At 39.5% G+C, this 23,078-nt stretch overlaps 1 protein-coding gene and 1 long non-coding RNA gene across 4 annotated transcripts in view; one reads left to right on the forward strand and one right to left on the reverse strand.

Annotated features, from left to right (window-relative positions):
• The window catches only part of GRIN3A (glutamate ionotropic receptor NMDA type subunit 3A), a 172,733-nt gene that overhangs the window by 119,620 nt on the left and 30,035 nt on the right, over positions 1–23,078 (forward strand). For all 3 annotated transcript variants that reach the window (XM_033237934.1, XM_033237936.1, XM_033237935.1), the window contains exon 6: positions 8,530–8,681. In XM_033237934.1, the coding sequence (XP_033093825.1) occupies positions 8,530–8,681 (152 nt within the window). The remainder of the gene's footprint in view (positions 1–8,529; positions 8,682–23,078) is intronic.
• Positions 827–18,938, reverse strand: LOC117098897. Its single transcript, XR_004443638.1, has 3 exons — positions 18,751–18,938; positions 14,020–14,140; positions 827–1,193 (listed from the first exon to the last, which is right to left on the reverse strand). It is a non-coding gene; the product is annotated as an uncharacterized LOC117098897 (long non-coding RNA).

Here is a 23,078-nt window from a genome sequence, read left to right on the forward strand (position 1 = left end):
AATACTGGGACTGAAATCTAAAGCTCATGGTTCTTAAATCAGTATTCTTCCACTAGTTGGAAAATAAGTAGAAAAAAAAAACTCATTCTATAGTTTAATACCCTTTAGGGTCCCAAACAAAACCTTGGGATCCTTGTTTGGGATCTGAAGTCTTTTTCTCCACTGGCAGCAAATTTTTCCTTCTAATGTGATCACCCAATCAATCAAACTTCAGAACCAAAGAAAGATTGCTTTGTCAGTAGCTCCTTTCATTCTGAATGATGGTTGATATATGGACCTGATAGTTTGAACCAGCAAATTTCATTTTTCCCAATTCCCACCTTCCCTTCCCTGACAGTACATGCTGGCTCTCAAGACAGCCCATGCTGGTTCTCAAGACAGCTATGCTCACTTTTCAGAAAACACTTTGGCTTAAAACAATCCCATGGGGGTGCCCAACTGCTATTTCCTGAAATCTGTACTTTCCTGTATGTTAACTAGGATATCAAGACTATTCTGATTTCAATTTCCCAACCACAGTTGGTCTCTGTCTCCTCTAAATGTATCAGCAGATTTTTTACCTCTGTCTTTGTTTTCATGATAAATGAGAATGTTACAGCTGATGCTATTTCTCCACATCTTCTCCTAGCAGAAATCAGTCCCCTCTCCAGACACAGTGACCCCCACCTGAAGCAGGGATAGAACTCAGAAAGAGAGGCAATTAGCAATAGTGGTCTTCCATTAAGACTACCATCTAAGATAGCAAAGGGAAAAAAAGAAAAAGCTAGAAAAATAAACAACATTCAGTATATAATCCCATTTTTATGTAATAATGAAAAATTTCTCATTTTTTATGGCATCTGGGGATGTTACATTTTATTTCCGTCCTAGTTGCACTGGGTAACTGAGGTCCCTTCTGCCATTAGGAGCTACTAAGAATGAATCATGGGTAGAGGATATAAGAATGAGGGGCTCCATCTTCCACCTTTATCTTCAGGGGACAACTCTATCTTGTCAAAAGACAGTGGTAAGATGGCTTGTTTGCCTCTGCTGGACCCTAGTGCCAGATGTCACACAATTAACTCCCCACTGGTTTCCTGTTTACATTTCCATCTGTGTTCCTGAGACTTAGTGTCTTGCAGTTCCCATCATCTCTAGGCATCACATTGTTTTCAAAGGAGATGGGCACAAAATGGCGCATGGAAAAGCCCTCCCTGCAAGAGAGCAGAAATACTGCAGGTTTTAATTGAGAGAATATTGTTATAATTGTGAGGTTATTCTCAAAATGGACGGGGTACACCTCAGAAAATTTAATTCAATTCTGCTTCTGCCAATAAGTTTATAGCCTAAAAACATAACTCAGTAAAATACAAAAGGAAGATATGTATAAATTACACAAAATAATGTGGTAGAAATACTAGTCAAAACCTTGATTGCTACTTTTCTTAAACATATGAATTTCACAATTTTTTTATTTTGAGACTAAGTCTCACTATCGTCCATGCTGGAGTGCAGTGGCGCAATCTCAGCTCACTGCAACCTTCACCTCCCAGGTTCAAGCAATTCTCATGCCTCAGCCTCCCAGGTAGCTGGGATTACAGGTGCCCGCCACCACACCTGGCTAATTTTTGTATTTTTAGTAGAGACAGGGTTTCATCATGTTGGCCAGGCTGGTCTCAAACTCCTGGCCTCAAGTGATCTGCCCGCCTCGGCCTCCCAAAGTACTGGGATTACAGGCGTGAGCCACCGACAGTCTAAATAATAAAGCTCACATTTTAATAAGTTCAAGAAACTTAAATGTTATTAGAGGATAGCATATATTTTTAACAATTTAATTGAGAGAAATAATTTCATGAATTTTTAAGAAAATATTTCTCTCAATTAAATTGTTAAAAATATATGCTATCCGTTGACAACATTTAAGTTTCTTGAACCTATTAAAATGTGAACTTTATTATTAAGTTAGACTGTATAGGCATAAAAAAATCATCAAAGCGGTTTATGAGCAATACTTGGTCATTTAGTTTACAGGAATGTTTTATATGCCTACCCATATCCTTTCACAGGGTCTAGTACAATGCTAGGCATATAACATTCATGTAATAAATGAGGTATTACCTATTAAATAATGAATTAGGTTTGAAATAAGTACCTAATTGACTCACTTAGGTAGTTAATAGCTTGTACTTACACTTTCCCAAATGTTTAAATGCACTTAGGAGAGAAAACATAGTGCAATGATTCCTTCATGCTGAATGTACCATCACTGTATATAGTAGTAACACACTCAGTACTCTATGTGTGACACTCAGTGTAACTACTGCTGTGGTCTGAATGTTTGTGCCTCCCCAAAATTCGTATGTTGAAACCTAATCCCCAAGGTGATGACATTAGGTCATGAAGTTTCCACCCTAATAAAATGGAATGAGTGCCCCTGTGAAATAGGCTCAATGAAACTCATTCACCCTTTTCAGCATGTGAGGACCTAGCTACACGGCACCATCTATGAACCAGAAAGTAGCCCTCACCAGACACCAAACCTACCAGTGCCCTGATCTTGGACTTCCCAGCCTCCAGAACTATAAGAAACAAATTTCTTTTGTTTTTAAGTCACCCAGTCTATGATATTTTGTTATAGAAGCCTGAACAGACTAAGATAACTATGAACTATCCCTCCCAACTTCAGCATTCTGCATTTATCTTGACTTAAAAGGGAAAAGTAAGGCAAATAAGAAACAGTGGTTCCACACTGAGTTTGAAACCCTTTCATGAGTACGCATTGGTACAGAGTATATAGCAAAGCAAACCAAAACTATTAAGGATTCGAAAGCATGTGGAAAGCCTTTGGTCGAATTAAATACCATAAACCAGAGGCACAAATACATATTGTGTGCAGGGGAGAAAAAAAAAGTGTTGAGATAAATGAATACATGTCTCCAATTTGTGCATTGCAGTTAGCTGACAATAAAGTTCAAACAAGGAGAAAGAGTAATGTAACTACACAATAATGATGTGTGACCTTTCTGCCAAAGACGTTTGCCTGCTTTTGAATTTGTTCTTTTACTTGCTTTTCAATAATTATTTAATACAGTGCTTGGAACATTGGCTCTGAAGTCTGAGTGCTTGGGTTAGGATAAAATTGCTGTCATTAACTGGCAAGTTATCTAATCTACTCCTCAGGTTTCTCACCTGCCTAATGGGGAGATGAATAGGAAATTTATGATAGAATTGTTGTGAGGATTAAGTAATGCATATGAAGCATGTACTGTAGGAACCTGTTTGGCCCATAAGAAGTGCTCAACAAATTATCATTATATAGTATATTGATTAATACATTGAGACCAATTAACTGTAAAATTCTTCCAAGATAGTCTTCATAAGTCTCAACTTCTCCCACACATTTCTCTCCCCACTTTGATGTGCTGAGGCTAAGGGAAACCCATTTTATAGTCCCTTTATAGTTGGGACCATTACAATATGTTCTCAACCATTGTTCCAGAGTAGCTAAATTTGGTATTCCAAGGATAGACTGCAAAATTGAATAAATCTTTCTCCCTGAAGCTTTTTTAACCCTATCTGAGATGCTATTTTCAAAACATCTCTTTTCCAGCAACATTTCGGAAGATTCTTTTAGTTTATGAATTTCTAACTATACATTTTCTAGCCAAAATATATTTCCACCACTCGTAGCTGAATAAAGCTGATTTATCCATGGTGAAGAGATCAGGATTCTATTCTGAAAATTGTCCTCTTGGGCTATTAAGCTGTATCCAATTTCCAGGATGCCTGATGCCTTCATCTTTAGGGTTGAAGGATTCCATTTTGCTTCATCCATCAACCGCAAAATAGTCAACCCTGTCTTTATTGCAAAGCCACATTTCTAATAATAATGAAAGCAACTCAGGCTGCTAAGTTGAGTCAGCAATTTAAAATGAGAATTCTTTGACCAATGAACACAAGGAAATCTGAAAAGCAACTGATAAATGGGGACAGAAATAAAACCCTCAAGGTTTTATTATTTTATGTTTTTGAATAAAATGGATTTTTATCTCTTTTAACAAATAACTCTTCTAATCATCACATAATTTATTTTCCTGTTTTTCCCATCATTCCAGATGCATAGTTTGTTTTCATTAGCTAAAAATGATTATTATTGCTAGAAATCATTAAAATATCAGTATTCAATACATGTGTTAAAATAGAAATCTTAAAGGGATAGTAATATGTTTTTAGCCACTGATTGCAAATTAACCCAGACATGATTGAGTGGAGTGATTTAATATTTATTATTTCTTGTGTAACAATTTTTTATAAATGTCTCTGAAACTTCAACATAGCTTTATCATTAGGGAATCTTAACACTTTTGTTGTAGTGTCAAAATTCTATTCTTAGAATATATAGATTTATCGTAAGTATGAAGGTAAGAATTTAAAACTTTCTTATCATATACTTTTGTCTTATCTACCAAAAATATCATGATCAACAACGACTTCAAGATGCTATCTCTCATCCTCTCCTCTAGAACCAATCTCTTGTTCCTCTGAATTTTCACAGAGCTTTGCCTGTCCTCATTGTGTACTAGGCATTATCTTTTACCTTTTTTTGAATTTATGCCTCACTCATCTTTTTTTACCATGAAAAGTCAAGTAACTTTCTACCAATCTGTGCAGTTTTTTTTTTAATGTATACCTCATTTCACTCATGCCACCATAAGCTCCTTATGGAAAGACTCTGTGTCTGCTTTAACTTGGTAATCTCCATAGCATATGAAAGAGTGCCTGACACAGAATAAGCACTTAACACATGTTTATGGACTTAATCAATAGATGAATAGGTGAGCAATACATGTTTATCAAATGCAAAACAATTCTGCCATGATTACACTAATGTGGATTGGAATGATTAGCTTTAAGAGGGTTTTAGGAGAAACAATTAGTGAGTGTCCTTGCTAGTGAATTTTCTGATATATATAATCATATACAAGTTAAAGCTGTTCTCACTCTGTTTCTACAAAACTTACTGAAAAGTTTATAAGTAAAATCTGCCTGTGAATAATGTATATTTATGCTTACTAGAAACAAACCAACAGTTTAGAATATTGTGTTTTTTAAATGAACAACCTGGTTTAAGGCATTACATCAATGTGCATATAGTGTTGAGGCCTGCATTAAAGGGAAAGAGATAAGTATTTCTTTGACATAGTCACATGTTGTAATGGACATCGTGGGAAGAGCATTGGTTTTAGAATCAAACAGACCTATTTTAAAATGCTGGCTTTGCCGACTACTAGCTATGTGACCTTGGCAGTTTATTTATTCAATCTTTTTTTTTTTTTTTTTTTTTGAGACAAAGTCTTACTCTTTTGCCCAGGCTGGAGTGCAATGGTGCGATCTCGGCTCACCGCAAGCTCTGCCTCCCAGGTTCACGCCATTCTCCTGCCTCAGCCTCCCGAGTAGCTGGGACTACAGGCGCCCGCCACTATGCCTGGCTAATTTTTTGTATTTTTAGTAGAGACGGGGTTTCATCATGTTAGCCAGGATGGTCTCGATCTCCTGACCTCATGATCTGCCCACCTCGGCCTCCCAAAGTGCTAGGATTACAGGCATGAGCCACCATGCCCGGCCTATTTATTCTATCTTTAAGTCTCCAAGTAATACACATTCTGGTGTGGGTTCATGTAGGGATACATGTGGAATAATGCTTGGCACACAGTGGAGCCCAGTATGTCCTAGTACTTATTGTTAGAATCCAAGGATGATTTAACCGAGCTGTGTGCCACAATCTTGTTGTTGTTGTTGTTGTTGTTGTTGTTGTTGTTGTCGTCGCTGTTGATGTTGTTGAAAACTATTAACCCAGGGAGGAAAAACACATTGATATTCAGCAAACCTGGCTAATTATCCTAACCATCAACCCACTCCTACCAGACAGTAGCAAGTCCTCCTAAACTTTGTTCTTATATGGCCCAGTTCTCCCTTATGGCACCTATCTCAATTGTAATGAAATAATAATTATGCTGTCTCTCCTGTAGAGTCTGTCTCTCCTGTAGAGTCTGTCTCTCCTGTAGAGTGTACATTCCATCACAGGAGAGACCACATCCACCTTGGTCACCGCTAAGTCCTGACCACTTAACATGGTGCCTATTTACTCAGGGAAGATTTGTTGCCTGAATGAATCAGTGAATGAATAAACGAATGTGTGAGTGAGCCAGTGAATCAGTGAATATTACGATATGCTTGTGCCTAGTATTGTGCCTGATGTGCAAAAAAGTCCTGAATAATGTTTGTGCAGTTGAATTGGAAACAACATTCATTATGTTTCTAAAGAAAACTGATTACTTCCTTCTAATAAATTACCCATTATATTTTAAAATGTTATTTAATAATAACATCAGCAGAATCAAAAGCTACCCATCCAGACTCTTTTGTTTTCTGTTCTGCCTTTCAAACCAAAATTACTAGGCATAAAACAGGCACTCAAAATAGCTCTTTGAATGGAAAATTCTAATCATGCTTTTGACATTGTCATCATTTTCTTGACTCCCTATTGTTAAGGAACAAATATTATTATCGGAAAAAAAAAAATACAATCCATTAAAACTCAGTTTTTTATGCATTATTTCATCTCTTTTATTGGTTATACACACATCTCAAGCCTTTTTTTAAAGAAAAAGATTGTGTATCTGAATTAAAAAAGAAACAAAATCAGTGCTCTTGAAATTGAATTGTAAGATAGAATAATTATAGGAGATATTTGTTTCTATTAAGTATCTTTGGACGCTTGACAGTCTTTTAGTCTTTATCCATGAAAAAGGAACTAACTATATTTTTAATCTCTCTTCCTCAATCATGTTGAAGGCAAAAATAAGTGTTTTGGGTTTTTTTACTATTCTGTCCAATAGCTAAAACAAAATGTAGCTAATTAGCTTCTTTGACATGGTTCATCAAAGAGGTGAACAGTATAGTAACATTTTGGAAAGCAAGTAAAGCCACATAGTGTGAGGATACAGAGTCTAAGCTGACTAATAAAACTCTGACAACAAATTAACTCCATCTTTATGTTTGTCCCTCATTCCTTCCCCTGCCTCACTTGCCCTGTATTACCACCACCCTTTCACTTATCACATCCTTGGTTTTGTTAAAAAAAAAATAAGTATTATGACAAGCTGGGCACATGGCTCACACCTGTAATCCCATCACTTTGAGAGACTGAGGTGAGTGGACTAGTTGAGCCCAGGAGTTCAAGACCAGCCTGGACAACACAGTGAGACCCTATCTCAACAAAAAATACAAAAATTAGCCAGGGTGGTGGTGTGTGCCTGTGGTTCCAGATACTTGGGGGGGGCTGAGCCAGGAGGATCACGTGAGCCCAGGAGGTCAAGCCTGCAGTAAGCCATGATGGTACCACTGTACTCCAGCCTGGGCAACAGAGCAAGACCCTGTCTCAAAAAAAAAAAAGCATTATCACATATATATGCATATATATGTGTTGCTAAAACTATATTGTTTGGTTTTGAATGTTTTAGTATTTACACAATGAATTCATGCTGCAAGTAATCTTCTGGAACTGACCTTTTTCACTCAATGGCATATTACTAAGGGTCATCCATATTGTTGCCTCTAGTTCTAGTTCATACAGTTTTGATTATGTAATATTCCATCTGTGCAAATAGTCCACAGTTTCATTACCTATTCTCTTGTCAAAGAACAGTTGGGTTGTTTCCAGTTTTTGCTATTACAAACAGTTCCTCTAAGAACAGTTTTGTACATATCTTCTGGTATGCTTGTGGTGGAGATCTTTGGGAATGGACTCAGGAGCAGAATTGCTCTTCTTAAAATATGTAAATGTTCAACCATACAAAGTAATACCAAACTGCTTTCCAAAATGGTTGTGTAAATTTTCAGTTTGTATTACAGCAAGCAATATATAAATAATCTTATTAATCCTCATCTTCTCTAACACTTGGTATTACCTCTTATTTATTTATTTATTTATTTATGGACAATTTAAGATAGTTTTTATAAGTTCCTGTTAATGTTTTAGTTCTCATACTGTATTGTTTATTCACATGGTCTTATTATATTGTTCAAAAATTAAAAATAAATTTTAAAAAGTAAGAGAGGGTCATGCATTAACACTGATAAGGGAATGTCACCAACCACAGACTAAGATTAATCCAATTTTGTGTATTTAACGTTCAGAGGACGGGTTCTGGAAGAAGTAGATAGGGAATCCAAGCCCTGATAAAGACCCCAAAGATTACCTCTAAGTAATGTCTTAAAGGGAAAGGCAGAAGATCTTAAAATGTTTCACTAACACACTGTGCACAGCCCATTCCTCTCCTTTTCCAACTCGATTCATCTACTCAGAGATGCAGCTGATTCAAGGGTAATCGTTACTAGGAATGTCCTTGAGTGCTTTGAAAGAAAGTTGATGAAAACTCATCACGCCCTTTTTTTAGGTCTGACGGCAGTATCACACAAGTATGTACTGTGGTGGCAATCTCTCAGGAAGGGTGTAAAAAATTCATCTGAGATTGTATTTTCTCCTAGGATACGGCATTGGCCTCCCACCCAACTCTCCATTGACCTCCAACATATCCGAGCTAATCAGTCAATACAAGTCACATGGGTTTATGGATGTGCTCCATGACAAGTGGTACAAGGTGGTTCCCTGTGGCAAGAGAAGTTTTGCTGTCACGGAGGTATGGAAAGATGGCTGAAAATGGTGACACGTTGTAAAGCTGTACCTCAGAGAACATAAGGAAATGCTATTACTTGTGCCTCATCATCTAGGTTATTGCATTTACTAGACTCTTATATAACATTTGGATTATTTTTCACTTTGCCCAAAAAGCATCCATTCCTATAGGAATTTACAGGGAAGCATGTTTGTCTTAGATTTAAATGCGATGCTATTTTGATGAGTAAATATCTAAATTTCTACTTTTCCCCACAACCTATATCCACAAGTACAGAAGAAATGCTGTTCTGAATTACAGCAATAGTATCTGAGATTGACATGAACACTGTTTGGTTTAATCGCTAATTGATGGACATGATGTGTACTTCAAACTATCCTGCAAAATCTAATCAAAACATTGCTAAATTACCAATGGTTACCACCTAAAGATAAAGCCTTCGTGGATGTAGATTATCAAGTCATAGATTTTTAAAACTGAAAACAATCAATTCCCTTCTTTTATAGTTAGGAAAAGAGTGCCCAGAGATACTCAGTGGTTTCCCCAAGGCACACAAATAATCAGAATCTGTTTCTTTCTATTGCAGTACTCTGACTTTACAATGTAATTAGAAAGAAACCTATAAAATAAGGCAGAAATTGGATGATTAAAATTGGAGACTGGAAGGTATAACCAGAGCCACAGGCTCAGATATTTAAAAGAGGAGCCAAATATACCTGAACAAGGTCAGCCTGACAATTAAAAAACAAAACAAAACAAAACAAAAAACACCCAAAGCGAATAATAATGGCTTCAAGTAGTCTCTTTGCCAAGAACGCCCGAATTTGTATTTCAACACAGACCCTTATTCTGAGCTCCAGACCATATATCCACCTTCCTATTTGACATCTCCACTTGAATATCCTCCAGGCATCTCAAATTTAACTTGTCAAAAGCTGAACCCTTGATCGTCCCTCCTAAATCTACTTTTCCCCCTGTGCCTCACATCTTGGTAATGGCACCTCTGGCCATCTAGTTACTCATTCTGGAAACTGGCAGGGATCCTTAATGCCTCCCACATCTCATCTTCCGCATTCATCAACAAGCCATGTCTTTTCCTTCTATAAAATATGCCTCAAATATGCCCATTTATTGTCATCTCCACTGTTGTCACTCGAGTCCAAGCCATCATTCTTCACCTGGACCACTATAAAAGTCTCCTAACTGGCTCTCTGCTTTCACTCCTGCCTCCTCAAATTTGTTTTCCATGTGGCAGATCATTCTTCGCTCAGAAGCCTGCAGTGGCCTCCCATGTTAATGGGACAAAAATCTGAAATGTTGGCATGGCCCACAATGCCCTGTGGGACCTGGCCCTGCCCACCTCTCAGCCTCATCCCACGCCACTTTCCTCCTGGCTTCCCTGCACAGGCTGTTGCCTCCTCTTCCTCAAATACCCTATCCTCTGACACTTGCTCAGCTAAATCCTTTACATTATAAACTCCCAGCTGAAATCTCCCTTCTTCAGTCTCTGATAATCCCAGACCAATATGAATCGTATCTCCCTTTATAATCTCATATATCTCACATTATTTCATAGCACTTGTCATAATTTATAAATTATACTATTTCTAAAGAAATACTTGGCCGGGCGCGGTGGCTCAAGCCTGTAATCCCAGCACTTTGGGAGGCCGAGACGGGCGGATCACGAGGTCAGGAGATCGAGACCATCCTGACTAACACAGTGAAACCCCGTCTCTACTAAAAAATACAAAAAAACTAGCCGGGCGCGGTGGCGGGCACCTGTAGTCCCAGCTACTCGGGAGGCTGAGGCAGGAGAATGGCGTGAACCCGGGAGGCGGAGCTTGCAGTGAGCTGAGATCCGGCCACTGCACTCCAGCCTGGGCGACAGAGCGAGACTCCATCTCAAAAAAAAAAAAAAAAATACTTAACTGAGTTTTTGTTTTAGTGTATCCCTTCATGAAACTGTAAGAGCTTGGTGAGGGGCAAAGATTTTGTTTGCAGTTGTATTGTCAATGTCTCATATATAGTAGCACCCAGTGATTGTGGAATGAAGAATCAGAGAAATTGGACAGCATACCTGAGAAAATGTTGGGGAGCAGAAAGTAAAAGCACACATTGGGAGTGAAATTGGTAGTGTACTATTTGGGGGAACAAATAGTGTCCCCCAAAATTAGTGTCTACTTAGAACTTCAGAATGTGAACTTATTTGGAAATAGGGTCTTTGAAAAGGTAGTTAATGAAGTTAAAATGAGACCATACTGTATGTAAGTGGGCCCTAAATTCAATTATGGATATCCTTATAAGGAAACGCTGTGGAGAGACACACAGGGAAAAAGTCCATGTGACAACAAAGGTAGACACTGGAATGTGCAGCTACAAGCCAAGGAAATGCTAAAGATTGCCAGCAACCCTCAGAAGCTAGGAGAGAAGCATAAAACATGTCCCTCAGAGCTTCCAGAGGCAACTAACCCTGCTGACACCTTGATGTCAGACTTTTGGCCTCCTAAACTGTGAGGGAATAAATTTCTGGGTTTTTTTGTGTGGTTTTTTGTTGTTGTTTTGTTTTGTTTTTTGAGACGGAGTCTTGCTCTGTCACCCAGGCTGGAGTGCAGTGACGCCATCTCAGCTCACTGCCAGCTCCACCTCCCAGGTTCATGCCATTCTCCTGCCTCATCCTCCCGAGTAGCTGGGAATACAGGCAACCACCACCACGCCTGGCTAATTTTTTGTATTTTCAGTAGAGATGGGGTTTCACCGTGTTAGCCAGGATGGTCTCGATCTCCTGACCTCATGATCCACCCGCCTCGGCCTCCTAAAGTGCTGAGATTACAGGCATGAGCCACCACACCTGGCAAAATTTCAGTTGTTTTAAGCCACCAAGTTTGTGGTAATTTGTTACATCAGCCCTAGGGAACTAATACAGATAGATGATAGACATCTAGATGATAAGGATAAAAATGTAGATAGATAGATGATAGATAGATAGATAGATAGATAGATAGACAGACAGACAGATAGATGCAAGCACTTCTGATTATCCTGGAAGCCATGACAAAAAGGAATATAAGATGTGTTGGACATTTTTTTAATTGGAAAAAGAAGAAGTTAACCTATCTATAGTGCTAGATTCTAAAATAATTCTTTTTGAAAAATTACATTGAGTAACAGAGTTAGCAGTGATTGCAAGATACAAAAACATTTCTCCTCTGGATAACTTTTATATTGATCAAACGTTTGAAGGAAGCAAGAGGAAAATGGGGACTAAGGGAGCTAGCACATTCTGTTTCCTACCATTTGATAGAAACTATATAAGGAACATTAACTTGGTTCTCTCTAAAGTAGACATTTTTATCTTTATTTGGAGAGATTTGCCTGGCTTGTCCTAAAAGAAATGAACTTGGGCCTATACCAGTCAATTGAGTTAAGTCAACCAAGGAAGGAAGGAAACCAGTTGCCTAACCTGTGCCAAGTAACAATTACTTGGTGTTTTCTATCATTTGTTGTGACCATAGCTGACGCAAGTCAACATCTTCAAGTGATTCAGAATTGACAGCAAGACAAGGCTGGGTGCAGTGGCTCATGCCTGTAATTCCAGCACTTTGGGAGGCCAAGGCAGGCAGCTCATTTGAGCCCAGGAATTCAAGGCCAGACGGGGTGATGCAGTGAGATTCTATCTTTACAGAGAAGATTTTTAATTTAAAAAATTTGAGAGCAAAGTATTAAGAGAAAAGGAACCTCCCAATCCTGTCCCCAAAGTCAGCATTCCTGAATGATTTTAACCTCCCTGATTGCATGCAAGCCTCTAGGCTATTGTCATTTCAGAGGATCATCTGACCAAGACTTCAGCTGGAGGGACTATATGATTCCCAGGTGGAGGAAGACCTAAGGACACACAGCTCTGCATACTTAGAATCTAACTCTACCTGGACACATAGAAGGGAACACACTATTAGAGACTTACCAACACAATTATTAATATAAACCTATGTCAAATTTATTCCAAAGGAAAAGTAACTAACCTAAAACAAGATACATTTGAAGCCATACATTTCTGGATTTGAATTCCATTTCTGCCAATTTACAGCTGAATTACTTAACTGCTCTCAAGTCTGACTCTCCTCATCTGTGAATGGGTATGATAAAACCTGCCTTCCCATTTTGTTCTAAGAATAAGAGGTCATTTATGGAAGCTCAGAATGGTGAATAGTATATAATAAAAGTACTAATTCTTCCTCTCGCTACATTAGGATATCTTCAGGTGTCTATGGCTCTTTTTAAAGTGAAGAAATATTCCCAGAAACCCTCATTAGATTTCCTCATATTTCATTGGCCAAAATTATATCTTCTGCCTACGTCTTAGCCTATCATTGGTGAGGGAATGGGTTCACCATGATAGATTAGGCCAATCATGACTCATCCCCTAGCACTGGCGATTGCACAGCCTCCCTTGAAACACAGGGTCACATCGAGAAGTGTGAAGGCCTAAACAAAAGCAGGATTCCCTTAGGAAGGAGGAGACAGAAGAATAGATGTTGAATAAGCATCCAACCACTTCTACTGTCACTCTATAGACTTTGAAAGCTGCTTCTTCTCTCATCCCACCTACCACCAGCCACCTGCACAATGAGGTATTTTGATTTAATCATCTGCAAAGCAAGTCCTCCCAGCTTTGACACAGTGATTCTGGCTTCCCTTAATATTATCCTAAAATATGAATATTCAGTATTCTATACAGTATCATATAATGGTTAGAAATATGGGCTTTGAAGGCAATTCTAGATTTGAATCCCAGGTCTACCAGCTGTGATACCAGGACATTTTATTTGAGCATTCTGAGACTCAGCTTCTACAAACTGGGGAGATAGTCATATATACTTTATAGGATTGTGGTAAAAATGAAATTCAATAGTGCTCTTCAAATATTGGGCATATTCCTAAATATGATAACCACAAAGTTACCCATGTTATTAAGGATTATGAGGTTTCACCATATATGTTACAGGGCTATATGGATTTATCAGCAATTTCAAACAAAATCAAATTAAGTGTAGACCAAAAAAAAAAAGGATGTTTTGAAAAACAAGTATCAGTGAAAGACATAAACTGTTGAGATGATGCATCTAAAGTACAGCAAAATTTTTTCCATTGCAGTTTTTCACAGGCCAAATTCAGGGGAATGGCAGATGAGAAATTCTAGATGTAGTTAGCTGGAAGCATTGAATAAGAGGTTAATATCAGGATCAACTTGTGCTTGTCAAGGCAATGTTGGGCCCAATTCCAGGTCCGCTAAATTTGAAAGAGAACTAGGAATGAGAAGAATGGAGGAAAGTTGTGTCCTTACCTTCAGGGACAGAAATAACAGAGTTCTGGTAACATCAGTTTGTGTAGAGATAGGAGGGCCACACACACACAGAGCTCTTCTTCCTCAGGGATGCTGGTCTGCTGTATGGTGTATCCTGGGTCTATGGAATAGGAAACTTTTTTGTAATAATGCTTACCTGGGTACATTTAAACAGCAATGCGTATTCTTGTGTGACATTTTTGCTTTGAACAACCTAAGACAGAATTTCCGGATTGTCCTCACAGAACCTAAAGATAGACGTAATTAAATGAAACCAATCTTCAGTTCATTGACTGAGCTTGGTCTCCTCTGCACAAAGACCCTCTGCCTGCTGGATTTCCCATTGCTCAATACACTAAGTCTCCAACTGCGATTTTTTTCTTAACTTTCTCCCAGAAAAGGTCAGAAGAAGAAAGCATACTTATTAATGTTTCGCTTGTCGTCCCTTTTGCCTCAAATGTCATACGCTGCCGGGCTCTGTTAGTGTGGGGAACCAGGATTAACTTTGAAATCAGACAAGCTAGCCTTGAAGCCTACTTCAACCACCAACTTACTTTTGGCGAGTGCCTTAATCCAACTCAGCTTTAGCTTCTTCATCTCATCAGTAACTGTTGCGTGGAGTAAAAAAAATGACGGCCTCATACACACGGCCCTCCTCCTTCCCCCTGCCCAGGGGGAGGAGTGCAGGGCACAGTGCAGAAGAACCAGGTATATTCTCTGGCTGGTTCCCCTCCCAACAGGTGCCCCTGACCCCTGAGGATTCCACTCTTCGGTTTACTTTTTACCTTACATACCATTTTGCCAGTTACAGTTCCTGCGTAAGTCTGTTGCTATAGAGCAATTAAACACCGTCTTTCACTCTGAAAAAAAATTCTAGTTTAGATAACAAATTATATGGTGACCTAGTAATAAAATTACTAGGTGCCTTTTTCCCCCATTTCTGGCAATTGCACATTAATACTTGGCCCAGTGTAAGAAGCTTGACCTATTCACCTTCCATCTCTTTGCAGCCCCTAGAGCTATCTAGCCGCAGTTTCTCTGGAAGATAAACTCACTTTTTTTTTCCTGAACTTCAGGGCTTTATCTGCTCCCCAGAGTCACTTAGGAAATTGCAGGTCCAATTCTGCCGACCAGACTCCGGCAATTTTCAAAGAAGAATTTTAAATTGACCTCAGGTGTTTCCCCATAGTCCTCCCTGCACACCTGTGCCTCTGCCCGCAGTGGCCTCATTGTCAATCAATGCCATTAGGGAAAACATATGGCAGGGTGTAAATTTCCTTCATTTTCCTTTGACTCAGCAAAAAAAAAAAAAAAAAAAAAAAAAAAAAAATTTAACTTTTTTCAACTCCCCAAGTGAATTTAAGAGCTCCAGGGCAAGAGTTTTATGACATCGGTTATTCGCAAACCAGGAAAGCAAGGCAGCAGACCACAGTTTAGCAACCTCTAAAATTCTTCAAGGGATTACTAACATATCCAGATAACTTCTTTTTGCAAGCCTCCCTTAAATAAAAGTTTGAATAATGCACTTTTTACCAAGTGGGACTAGTCAGGAAGAAAGAGGAAACAGTGATCTTGGTGGGGAGCAGATAGAACATTCCAATGATCAAAGGAGAATTTTAAAGAAACTGTTTGCAAAAGTATGATTTAAGGAAACCAGTGAAGATACTCCAGTCCCCCAGGGCAGGTGAAGTGAGGGAGCCATTACCACATCTAGGTTCAAAGAGAAGAACTAAGAGAGCCATTTCTAGAACCCAGGGAGAAACGGCAGAGGGCTTTCTAAGAGCCACGGCCATTTGACCAGGGGTACAGCCATCCCACAGTGACCTGCCTGGAAGACACCCAGGGAATAAATACCTGCGTTTGGTCTCCTCCCACCCTTGCATCTTCTACCGCAGGTCAAGGGAGCCTGTCAATATGGTGCAGAGAGGTCCCCTTCCCAGGGCACAAAGCAGGATGAAGAAAGGTGGAAAGTAGATGTGGAAGGGCAGAAGAATATCCAGCACTGTCCCTTGTGGCAGATGAATGTGGGATGGGGTCAGCCACAGAAAAGTGGCCGCAACCCAACCATCTGAGAGTGTGCAGCCTCTGCACCTCCAGACAGGGGTCCAGCCTGCAGGGAGAGAGACCGTGCCTTGCACTTGTTGAGAAGGAGAGAGAAGTACAATCAAGTCCACTTAAATGACGTTGGTCTTGAGAGTCAGACCACCCTGGCTCTCCCGTCACTATGAGGAGGCAGCTCTATGTCCTTGAGAAAATTACTTAACCTTTCTGATCCTCAGTTTAATGCATGTCTTGCTTGATTGTTACAAGATTTTCTTGCTGAATCCAGGGATCTCCTCCGCTGTTATTGCGTACTGAGGGAAACAAATACATACTAAGCAAGAAACCAAACACTAGAGTGAAAGCTCTAACCTTGGAACCCAGAGGCCTTGATTACATGGGATAGGGAAAAGGAGAAGCATATGGTGAAAGTGTTCAAAAGTAAATCATTAAACTCTCCAGTGATTTTAGTATCATGGGAAGCGCACAGCAGGAAACAGTGGCCATTATCTGAACTTTCCCCATCTTTTACCTCACCCTATTCCTGACACCACCAGCCTCCAACTGACCTTCAGTCCATTCTTGACCCTTCCTATTCTCCCCCAGCCTTTACCTTCACCCACTAAAAGATGAATCCATAGGGCATGGATGGAGTGAAGATGTCTGTTAACCTTGTTATGAGGTAGTTTTAAAAATGGAAGTTCAAATGGTTTGTTTTTAAGGAGCGTGGTATAGGAGCAAAAGTAAAAATAACCATGGTATCAAAACATCCACATCAAAATGTCATGAACACAAATTGCTTAACCTCCCTGACTTCCCTACACTGCAAAACTGAGATATTTTATGTTTCTGGCTTGGTATAAAGAATAGAGATAACATACATCAAAGTGCCTGACACATAGTAGGTGCTGAATGGATAGTGTTAATCATATTTGTCCTGACACTGCTGCGAACCAGTTCCATGACCTTTGACAAATCACTTCACTTCTGTAAACTTGTTTCTTTGCCTTAAAATAAAGGACCATGTACCATGGCCAGCAAATAGATGCTGTGATTCTCAACTAAGGTTGTTTAAGAGGATTCCTGGCCTAACTAATAGAAGATACGGATCCTGGGGCACAGAGGAGGACAGTGGACTGACCGGCCTCCAGCCTGGGCTCCCCATCCCCGACCGGGGACCCAGACTTGATTTCCAAGGACCACCAAAATGCATATGTGATATATGAATATGTGTTTACCTATTAATATTTATTGAGAAAATGGAGTTCTCTCATAGCAGATCCATTCTTCCCTCTGTTAACTTCTTGGAAGGGGAAAGGGAAGGGTTAGTCAGCTATACATTGAAAGCCAAAGGGAATCCCACAAGTCAAATTGAGAAGCTTCAATGCCAGTCAGTTTTTTCTGTCCAGTTTATCTTTAATTCATATTAAAAACTCAAAGGGAATGGTTAGGGCAGTGGGGGAGGGCAGAGTTTTAATGCCGTCTTTTCTGCTCTTGACAGGAGCCCACATCTCAACACCCTCCTGCCCCTTTCTCATTCCTACCCCTTCTCTTTTCCATTTAAAATGTCACTATCTGCCATTCAACCTGATGAAAGTTATGGGGAGGCAAGGAGAGTTAATGAGTGTAGATTGCTTTAAATTGAAAACTCGTGTATATCAAGAGCCACCTTGACAGCTGAGTGCTTTCCTTAGAATAGCCTAAGTAATTAAGTTTAATATTTAAGCCAAGTATAAGGTCAGATGGAACCTATCCAGGTAGTGTGTTCTGAAAACCTGAAGAAGCATAAAGTTGTACGTGTATTCTTTTATGACGTGGAGTAAAACTGGGCCTGAAGAAAGGGAAGCCAGTCTCGGAAAGACCTCATTTTCATCTGACTGGCTACAAGAACAATTTCCAAATTCATTCGTTCTTTCTTTTGCTTCCTTTCTTCCTTTCCTTTTTGTTTCCTGTCTTTCCTTTCCTTCCTTTCCTTCCTTTCCTTCATTCCTTCCCTTCCTTCCCTTTCTTTCTCTTTCTCCCCACTTCCCTTCCTTCCTTCCTTTTCTTTCTTTCTCTTCCTTTCTCCCATCCATCCATTAGCAAACATGTGTTTAATTCCCATGTACCGTGTCCCATGCTGGGTGCAGCCAATGCAGAGATGAATACAGAGCTCACAGGCAGGGAGCTCATAGGAGCTCAAGAGAGACTTGTGAACAAACCCAATTCCACACCGCCACAGGGGCAGCCATAGATGAAGATATAAGGTAAGCAGTGACACAAACAAGGCCATAATTCACACATGGAAGAGCTAGAGGAAACAGAGCAGGCTTCCTGGAGGAGGTAACCCCTGTAGCGGGAGAACCCTCCAGGTGAAACCAGAGTAAAACACTGAGGCATGAAATTATAAGGAATGCAATTTGGCCTTGCCCTTCAAAGACACTGCACCCAATCATACTGGATTGACAGAATTGTATGCCCTCTTAATAGTGCCCCTTCCCCAGGAATTCTAAAATTCCAGGTGGCTGCTTTCTTTGGCCCAATTGTTATGCAGTCACAGGTGGACCCACAAGTAAATTATGGGCCTTTACTTTTCCTGCGCTCGGCCTTGTAGCTTCCCTATTACCTCCTCGAAGGCAGTGACATCTTTTCTAGTCTTATATGGAAGGCAGTCTAGAATACAGAAGAATTTCAGCTCTGGAAGCAACATACCAGGATTTGACTCCCAGCTCCACCACTGTGTGTCTATGCAAGCTGTGCAACTTCCAAAACTTCAGATCTTCCTCCAAACCCAGGAATAATAATAGGGCCTGCCTGAAAGTGTGAAATATATTTAATGAGATAGTTTATGGAAAACATCTGGCTTGACAAATGTGCCCTCCTCCTTCCCTGATTATAGAATCATGCACGCAGAAAAAATATATATATTTGGTGAATAATAAGCATAGACAAGAAATTATAGTTGGTGCACCCACCCTCTTAGGCCCATCTTGGCCCCATCTCGAAAAAAGCAGAAGCATCTTATCATTATAAGCATCTTCTAACTCCAAGATAAACACTCTTTTATTTATTGCTTTTGTATGTTACAGAATCAAATAATTTTTTATTGCAATTTGAGAAATGCATGATTCTGGAATTTTCTACCTCTCAAAGTGCTGGTTTAACTAACTTTTGTAGTGTTGTGTTCTTTCTTTCCTCCAGCTCAGTGTCTAAGTATGAGTGGGAAAATATGAAGATGCTTTATACAAACCATTAGGTGGCACTTAAAACAGATCTTTACAGAAACAGTGGTAACTTGGTCTTTGCATGTAGTCAATGGTGTTTCAAAATTAGGCTCCTGTTGAACAGGCCCCCAGACCTACAATTCTCTAGTCTTGTTTTCCCCTCCCTCCATATCATCACAAGATTAGGGCTGCTTCTCTGTTGCTCTCTGGCTACTATAGATAACAGAAGTTTGGATTTTGAGAGAAGGAAAACTAATTTCAGGAAGTGTCTCCTTCACCCTTGCTAATGACCAAGTAAACAGATCTCTCGGAATAAGAGTCCCCTCTTTTATATACCAGAGATTCTTCAGCATAAATTATACCCAAGACCACATACTGTTAAGAGTTCTTGCTTTTCCCTGGTTAAATTCAGCAAACTCATGAATATTGATGAAATGCTATTTACTATGCAACTAAAAGGTATGAACGGTGCTCAAACTGATTAGGACTATTGTGAGACAGTCTTCCTTCCATTTTTTTAGACTTCCATGCACTAAAGTCTGTGGGGGATCACAGGAAATGGGACTCCTCCCTCACCGCTATTCCCTGTGCAGAGAGGAGTTGCCTCTGGGCTCTGAGGATTCGGGCTTGAAGAAAGCAGAGAAAGTATGGAAATGTGTGAAGATTGCCATCTAGTGGCTCTTGATGCAAGTTGTTACAAAATACTGGAAAAACCATCTTTTTTCTTTCTCGCATAAGGCAAAAACCAAGTCTAAAAATGTGAGAAATTGCCCTGACACTTCCTCCAGCGTGTCTGAGGACAATTCCTCCCTATGCGGCTGTGGGAGTTGGTAGAATTTCAGGACGTGTTGGATGAGAAGGCAACATCATAGGAGAGTCCTGGAGCCTTTACAGAGATGCCCCTCTTCTTATGCAATATAGGTGGCTTCCTGCAACATGAAAGCTTAGGGCTTGCTGGCCAGGGAAGCCGATGCACACCCATGTGGGGCCTCTTCTGAGCTCCTTCCCTCTGTCCTTCTATACAATAAGATTTCAGCCTAGTGTTATGGGTTGAACTGTGTCCCCTAAAAAAAGATATTGAGATTCTGAGGGCCTAATTCTCAATACCTCAGAATGTGTTCTGGTTTGGAAATAGGGTCATTGCAGACAGGATTGGTTGAGCTGAGATGCAGTCATATTGCAGCAAGAGTGAAGCCCGAATCCAGTATGACTGGTATCCTTATAAGAAGCCATCTACGAAGACAGAGATACTCAGGGAGAGCACCATGTGCTGACGAAGGCAGAGACTGGATTTATGCATCTGCAAGTCAGGAAGGCCAAAGATGACCATAAACCACCAGGAGCTAGGAAGAGGCAAGGAAGGGTTGCTCTATAGGTTTCAAAGGCAGCATGACCCTGCCAACTCCTTGATTTCAGACTTCTAGCCTCCAGAACTAGGAGACAATAAATTTCTGTTGTTTAAGCCACCCCATTTGTGCTGCTTCATTACAACAGCTCTTGCAAAATAATGAATACCCTCCACATTTTACTTCTAGTGCCTCTTTCATCCCAGCTCAGGCTCTTCTAGACAAGAATTTGTAGTTGTCATTGTTTCCTAGCTGCTCTCCCAAATACTGGTCTCTTGTCCCGTTCAATCTACCCACAATGCCAGATTAATCTCCGCAAAATATAATTCTGATTAAGTTGTTCTTTTGATAAAACTTGTGCTTTCCCTACTGGATAGAAACTGAAATGTCTTAGCCAAACATTCAGAACCCTGGTTCTGTCTAGCTCATCTTCTGCTACTTTGCTCAAGTACTTCAGGCATTATAAGCAACTTGCTAATATCTACACCTGCACTCTTTCCCACTTCTGTGATTATGGTACTTGTTCCCTTTGTCTCTCTCCAATACTTCATGAAAAAAGAAAAAAAAGATCTTCCTGTATTGTTTCCAGAAAGAAGTAATTTCTCAGTTCTCTGAGTTCTTATAGTTCTTTTCCCTTACCTCTCTGCTGACATGTTTTGTTGTCCATCTTGTGTTAGTTAATTATAACTCTTTAATGCCTCAATTCACTCAGTGATCAGTAAGTTTTCTGAGCAAAGACCATCTCTGAATGTCCCAATGCTTTACATGTTAAAACATGATTGAATAAACAATGCCCTATAAAGAATAATTGAGTAAATGTTGTCTTTTCTTCAGTGTACGGGGAACGGTCAAACCATCTTATTACTTCATCCAATACCATGCTCTCCCTTGGCCTCCCTACTCCAGTCACACTGGCATTCTTTCAGTTCCTCCTACTTGTTTTGTTCCTCCTGCACATGGAGTTTCTTCTACTTGGAACACTCATTCCTTCCCAGAACATCTAGTTAACTTCCGTTTCTTGAGATTGTAGATCAATCATCATTTCCCCAATAAAAGTTTCCTGTTGTCGAAACTCTCCTGGCACCATGTACTTCTCATCTGTAATACTCAAGGCAGGTGCTCCTTTACATCTATGGACATGATAATTTGGTTAATGTCCATGTTCCCACCAAAACTGTAAGCTCCAGGAGAACAGGGACAACAGGAAAAGCATCCACTTTAAGTCAGTATTATATTCTTCTCACATAGTAGATCCTCAATAATTATTTGCTGAGAAAATGAATAAATAGCTGAGTATATCTGTGTGTATGTATGCATACAGTCTCTTTGAGTTTTTAGGCAAGCCTAAAGTAGGCAATAATTATAATCTCTACCATTCCTGTACCTACTATGTGATAGGCATTGAGCCTCCTTCTTCTTATAATCTATCTCATTTAATCCTGAAAGTGATGCTATGAGTTAGTAATCATCATCCTTGTTTTACAGATGAGTGAAAAGATTCAGATAAGTAACTCTGCCCAAGGTCACAAAGTTGTTAAATAGCAAAACTCTGATTTAAAACCATACATGCCAAAAACTCATTAAGCACCATCTCAGTATTACAAAAGAAAACCAAACAGATGACAAACCTGATGCTCAGAAACAGTTTAAACTTGGGCTATGTGGTTCTACAGTCTACACTGTGGCTAACGTCAGTACACTTAGATATCAAATATGGTGACTGACAATGCTACAGAAAGGTGAGAGCTTCCAACCAAATGTCAAGGATATAGCTTCTAGAACAGCTGTGTGATCTGGTCTCCTGACTGGCTTGAAAAAATGAAACCTATGTGAACCTCAGGTCTCATTTCCATTTCCATTGGTTTGATTTTCCAGTGTCAGTTATTTTTACATGTGACCTACTCATATTTCTTTATCTGAAAACTTTTGAAGGAAAAAAAAATGACTTACTGAAATAAAAGTTACCATCAAGGCTCCTGGTTTCTTCCAAAACAGTTAGTCAACCCTTTTAATTTACTTGCTTCAGTGAATGTCCTACAGTCCACATCAATCCACAGTGATGAACAGAAAAGTAACAAATAGTGTTTTCTATGGAAATTACTAAGAATAATTTACAGAAAAAATTGAAACAAATGGCGTTGTGTCCCATAATAATGCCGAACTACAGTTTGTGAAATGTAGAACAATGAGAACTCAACTTCACATTGACTAAAACTCCAGATCTAGCATAATGTTACATCCTCTACAGCACAGAGTAGAATAGTTCTGCTTGTACACCTGAATTATTTCAGTGAAGTGTTACCACCTTCCCAGTACTGTCTGTGTAACCATTCTATATTCCTGTGACAAGATTTCACCTTCTTATGTAACATTTCTATATACACTACCTCATCTGATTCTTACAATAACACATCAAACATCAATAGATAAAGCAGGTGTAAGTATTATCATCATTTCACAGTTGAGTATG

The sequence above is a fragment of the Trachypithecus francoisi genome, unplaced genomic scaffold, assembly GCF_009764315.1.
Source record: "Trachypithecus francoisi isolate TF-2019V2 unplaced genomic scaffold, Tfra_2.0 Lachesis_group16, whole genome shotgun sequence".
Classification (NCBI taxonomy): Eukaryota; Metazoa; Chordata; class Mammalia; order Primates; family Cercopithecidae; genus Trachypithecus; species Trachypithecus francoisi.